This window comes from Pinus tabuliformis, chromosome 8 (assembly GCF_031772625.1).
Source record: "Pinus tabuliformis cultivar Carrire ecotype Pingquan chromosome 8, CPIR1, whole genome shotgun sequence".
Lineage (NCBI taxonomy): Eukaryota > Viridiplantae > Streptophyta > Pinopsida > Pinales > Pinaceae > Pinus > Pinus tabuliformis.
In genome coordinates this window covers 916590680-916596716 of record NC_142294.1, presented here as the reverse complement: position 1 = coordinate 916596716, position 6037 = coordinate 916590680, and the positions used below count along the sequence as shown (strand labels likewise).

At 32.1% G+C, this 6037-nt stretch overlaps 1 protein-coding gene across 1 annotated transcript; it reads left to right on the top strand.

Moving 5' to 3' along the window:
- Positions 1 to 4489: 4489 nt before the first annotated feature.
- On the top strand, positions 4490 to 5530 carry LOC149238512 (uncharacterized). Its single transcript, XM_089369582.1, has one exon. It carries the CDS (start codon positions 4490 to 4492, stop codon positions 5528 to 5530), a length of 1041 nt encoding a protein of 346 aa, XP_089225708.1.
- The last annotated feature ends 507 nt before the right edge of the window (positions 5531 to 6037 follow it).

Below are 6037 nucleotides of genomic sequence, written 5' to 3'. Positions count from 1 at the left end.
TTCATGAGTCCTACAGCCCATAAAATGATTGCCACTAGAATATAGAACAGGAACTAGAAAATCTCTAAGATCTCGAGAACTTAGTTTTAACATGTTCATCAAAAACTAAAATAACCCTGCGTCAAACAACCGAACCTCCCTGACACGATCATGTACTAAAAAACCTAAAATAAAACAAAAATTTGGTTTCAAATTCGAACAAAATGGTCAATAGATTTTAAACATAAACAAAATGTAGGTCATATTTATTTATATTTAAGTATTTTAAGAGATGGATCTAGGTTTTGATATTATATCTAATATCTTAACTTTGATTAAAATCTCTATCTTAATGTTGATTAAAATCTCTTCCCTTTTAGGGTATTTTTTTTGCGTATTAAGAAAGGAAGATAATTAAACATTTTTTTGTTCAACTTGTAAACATTTTAGCTTTAGATAATATATTTAAAGCATTTTATATAATTTCCTAAAATATTTTATATATAAATAGGTGATTTATCTATAATTGAAATAGAAAATATCGATATATGTTATATTATATTTTATATTTATAATATGCTTTAATTTAAATATTGTTTTTAAATAAATCACAAAGTGATTTATGTTTTTTCATATTTTTCCTCGTAACTTAACTTTGTATAGAATTTATTCGTGAAGATTACAAATTATATATTTTCAGTTGTGAAATTTATTTATCTAATTTATAAATTTAAACTTCTACTTAACTTGAGTGAGTTTAAGTCCATGGGGCATAAAATAGAGGGTAAGGGGTTGTGTTATTAAGTCACTCCATGATGTGAAGGTCGATTTTAATTTACAAAGTATTAAATATTTTATAGCTAGGTCTTAAAGAAAAATATATAATAATTATGGTTAATTTATATGATTGGCTTTTTTTTACAGGAATATAATGGCATGAGTATTACTAATGGAGAAAAACTTAATAAGAACATTGAAGAAATAAGAAGTGAACAAAGACAAAGAGTTAGAAGACAAGGAGTAAATCATATGGAAGAACTTATTGAAATGGAAAGAGAGCAGAAGAGGATACAAAATAATGATCAACAAATATTATGAAGGACACAAATGACTGGATGATCAGAAGGAAGAACAACAAAGGAAGCATTGTGAAATAAAAACGCTAAAATGACAAGGACGGAATGAAGATGAAAGGGAAGAAGAACAAAGGAAATATCATGACAGAAAAAGGCTGAAAAGAGAAAGGAAAAATGAGGATGAAAGGGAACAAGAACATAAAAAGGAAAATGAAAGAAAAAAATTGAAATTTGAAGGAATGAATGATGATGAAAAAGAAGAATACAGAAGTCAAACAAGAGAACGTGTAAGAGCACATAGAAGAAGAGAATCAAGTTCTCATCAACCAATGGAGAAATGTGATGATGAACACGAAATGATGTCCAATTTACCAGTGGGTATAGACTTCAAAAATGATGAACTTGAAATGGTGTTCAATGTACCAATGGTTTCACATGAAGATGAAGTTACTGCACATAAAATATTTCGTGAAAGAATTGATAAATTAGCTCATCCTCAAATGTGCCATGTGTGTGAGGAGTCATATCCTGGCATTCAAGTGGTGACTACTAACACAGGTCCAATGTGTACAAGATGTAAGAGAGAGGGTAATAAGCATAGATTTTCATCACAAAATCATATGAATCCTAGGTTGCAGCCTTTGATCCTTGGAAGTCTTACACAAGTTGAGGAAATGTTGATAGCATGAGTGAGTCGAATTTTGCAGGTAATGCATTCAATAGGTGGCCAATACAAATATAGAGGACACACAATCATTTTTCCTCAAGATGTTAAAGATGTTGCCAAGAAATTACCTCGACATATTAAAGACTTGGATTAAATGATAATTGTGAGAAAAAAGGTCAACAAGGATCAAGCTATGATTTCACTATTAGAAGGAAAAAAAGGTACTAGATGAATTACTTTATGAGATTCAAAATGATCCATATTATAAAGGTGTAGAAATTGATATGCATGTTGTGGAAGAGTTACCAGAAAAAACAACAAATGTGTCGCATATGATTAATTCTATTATACTACCAGATATGGACAATGACATGGACTTTGCAATGTTGGAAGGAGCTCCAAGTCGTGAAGATGCTTTAGAAGATTGTGACACAACATCCTTTGCTGCAAGGCCTCCAAATGCACCTAGGGAAATTGAACTTATTCGAGCATGGGAAAATAATCCTAATGGAGAAGTAAACCAACTAGATGGTGAAACTATAGATGTCATTAATTGGCCTACAATTGGTTCATCTCCCATAAATGAGTATAATACTAAAGGGTTATTTGATATGGATTTTCCAACATTGTTCCTTAGAGGAGAAGCTGATTGGTTACAACCACGACTAAGAAATGTGCATCTTCATGAGTATGCAAAACATCTCCTCAGATTTTGTGATAACAAGTTTGGGAGACATCCTTGATTTAGATACTTTTTACTTAATATTATCATGAGACATCGTGCTCAAGCGTATTCTTCATTTTTTGTTTAAAAAATATGACAGAACTAGCTACAATAGTTGATGAGTTACAGGAGAATTTACAAAATATTCCGAATTTTAAAAATGCAAATAGATTAATGAGATTTGGACATGTTCTAAGAGGTACACATGCATATTGGACCAAATATTGTCAAAATTATGTGACTGGTTTCAACAACTTAGGACACCTACAATATTCTTCACACTAGGTGTAGCAGATATTCAATGGCCAAATTTGCATATATTGATGACTCACACCTCTCTTGTAGATCCAAAGGAAGAAAGGAAATGGAGACGCCAAAATTTGATTGATAATCCTCACATTGTTGCAAGTTATGTGCATTTGAGACATGCATTGTTTCGAGATGAGATATTTTCAAATTTTCATAATGCTACAGATTTTTTTTCTTGTCATGAATGGCAACATTATGGATCTCCACATGTGCATGGGTTTATTTGGCTAAACTATGCTCTTGATATAGACATATTGAATTGGAATGATCCCACTCAAGTTAGACTTGCAAAAGAATACTTTGATAGATCTCTCCATGCATTCAATCCACACAATGAAAATCAAATAAAGATCTCTATTCAATGAAATGATGATGATCCTCCTTTCTTAAAGAACACTGGATAAATATTTCAATATGATGCAACGATGGACTATGAAGAACTTATCAATTTTTTTGAGCGCCACATAACATGCAATGAAAAATCATTCCTTTAAAAGAAGGGTGGAAAGTTGGCATGTAAATATAAGGCACCATGGGAGCTATGCAAAATGTCAAGAATTTATGTTGATGAAAGTGGAGAAAAAATATATGAACCTAGATGAAATGATGATATATTAAATACACATAATCGTGAAACATTAATAATGTGGCGTGCAAATATGGATTGGAAACATGTTCTTTCTAGGCATGTTTTGATTAACTACATAGCGAAATATGCAGCAAAAACAGAAAAAGGGTCACATAGCTTCCATGATATGTTGATACGTATTTATTCTATTCAAAATCCAAATGAACCAGCAGCATGTGCATATAGAACATTGTTGTGTGAGACTATTGTTGACAGGGATATAGGAGCACAAGAAACATGCCATATGATTTTGGAGCTTCCTCTTTCTGAATATTCATTGTTCTAAATGTTGGGACAAAGGTTTTCAAACAAGTAAAAGTTGATGCATATGATGACAATAATGATAATTCTCTTATTGATGCATATATGAGGAGACCTATGAGTATGGAGCACCTTTCATTGATAGAAGTTACTAGATCTTGGTCATATGAAAAACGTTGCCATGAAGAGAAATGGTTACCACGAAATAATGAAGCCATTGTATGAGTCTTTCCTAAGTTTTCTTCAGTTCCCCCTCGCGACAATGATAGGTTTGTGGAGTTTTGTTGGTCTGAGTTGGTATTGTACAAGCCATTTCGTGATTTTCATATAGATATTGGAGCTACAAATGATGACATCATACGAAATTGGGAAACATTTTCCTATAATCCTTGGCATATTGATCATAATCCAATACCTTCAAAGGATCCAACTCCAAATGAGGATGAAGAGTTTTTACATGTACTGAATGATTCTAAGCAACATGAGTGGGAGATTCTTTTAGGTTTATATAAGAATACTTTTATACATGCCAATGAATTTGACATGATTGGATTAGTGATCGTGATGTTGTGAACAATTCGAGCTCTAGATTTGTTGATCAAGAGACTTCAAGAAGTGCAGTGAAATTCATATCTAATAAGAAAAATGTGAATGAAATTGTTACTACTGAATCTTTAAAAAAATATTCATTTGAAAGTTTGGGAGAAAAGAAAAAAATAGCTTTTAATATAATTTTTGAACATCACAAAGGAGATGACAACAAAAAATCTTTGTATATGATTATCCAAGGGACAACAGGTACTAGAAAGTCTCACTTGATTAGTGCTATTAAACAAGCACTTGAAATGGACTCTCTTCCTCATAAGAACCCATTGCTTCTTTTGGCCCCTACCGGTGTTGCAACATTCAACATATCTGCATCAACAATACACTCAACTCTTCATATACTAGTAAGGAACTTCACTGATTTACAAGGGTCAACTTTTCTTACCTTACAAGAGGAGATGAAACATGTTAAGTACATCCTTATTGATGAGATGAGTTTTATAGGGAGAAATTTGTTGACACATATTGATGCTCGACTTCGTCAAAATTTTCCTCATAATAAAGAAGTTCCTTTTGGAGGTATATCAATTATATTAGTTGGATATTTGGGACAACTACCTCCTGTTATGGATAGACCTGCATATGCATCTGAAGGTCATGCAAAAGAATTATGGAATTTATTCACAATTGTTGTAACTCTTGATACAATATTCAGGAAATATGGACAAAGCAATGATCAAAGATGTTTTCTTCATCTATTAATGAACATTAGAGATGTGATTCCAACAATAGAAGACTCAAAATTACTAATGACATGTACAGATTCCAATTTGGATGCTTCAACAAAAGAGTCATTTAATAAGGCTATACATTTGTTTGCAACAAATGATGATGTCCACAATCACAATAAGTGTTTCTTGATGTCCGTAAATCATGTCGTTGCACGTAGTGTTGCTACAAGATCATATAGTAACCACACCATTGAAGCATATGAGGAAAATTTGGATAATGAGCTCCTTCTTGCTGTTGGAGCTAGGGTTATGCTTACTTCAAATTTATGGACTAATGCAGGACTTGTCAATGGTGCCCTTGGAGTAGTTCAAGATATTGTGTATAATCTTGGAACATCACCTCCTGATCCTCCAACATATGTTTTAGTAAAATTTGATAATTATGTTGGAGTTCCATGGGATGAACTATCCCCTCATACTATTCCTATTATACCTATTGAAAGAGGTCATAATAGACAAATTCCATTGAGACTTGCTTGGGGATTAACAATTCATAAGTCCCAGGGATTGACACTAGAGAAGGAAACTATTAATATTGGAAGGATATAGCGACAAGGTCTTACTTTATAGTGATATCTCGAATTAAATCTTTGGATGACCTTCGATTTCAACCTCTTTTTTCATACAATCGATACGAAAAGATGGAAAAGTGTGCTAGTGTGTCTAAGAGAAAAGAAGAAGAAGAGAGATTAAGATTAAATACTAAGTGATTTATGTGTTTTTCAATATTTCTTCATATCACATCTGAATGGAATGATCAATGTATTTTTTTTTCAATATATTAATAATTATTTGGACATGTTGATCGTTGAACATTATTACATTGATATTATTTGTTACTATTTGTATTTCTAATCATGTAATTTTCAAAGTATGATGTACGAGTAAAAAATATACATAATTATGATAATAATCTAAAAATGTGACATTGCTTCCTCTCCTAGAACTAGCCTAGATCCATCTAACTCTGGATCTATCATGCACCAAGAGGGATCAAATCCCTCGAGGTACAAACCTTTCCTCAAATTCTACACTCTAAAAAGAAGGTTTGCACCT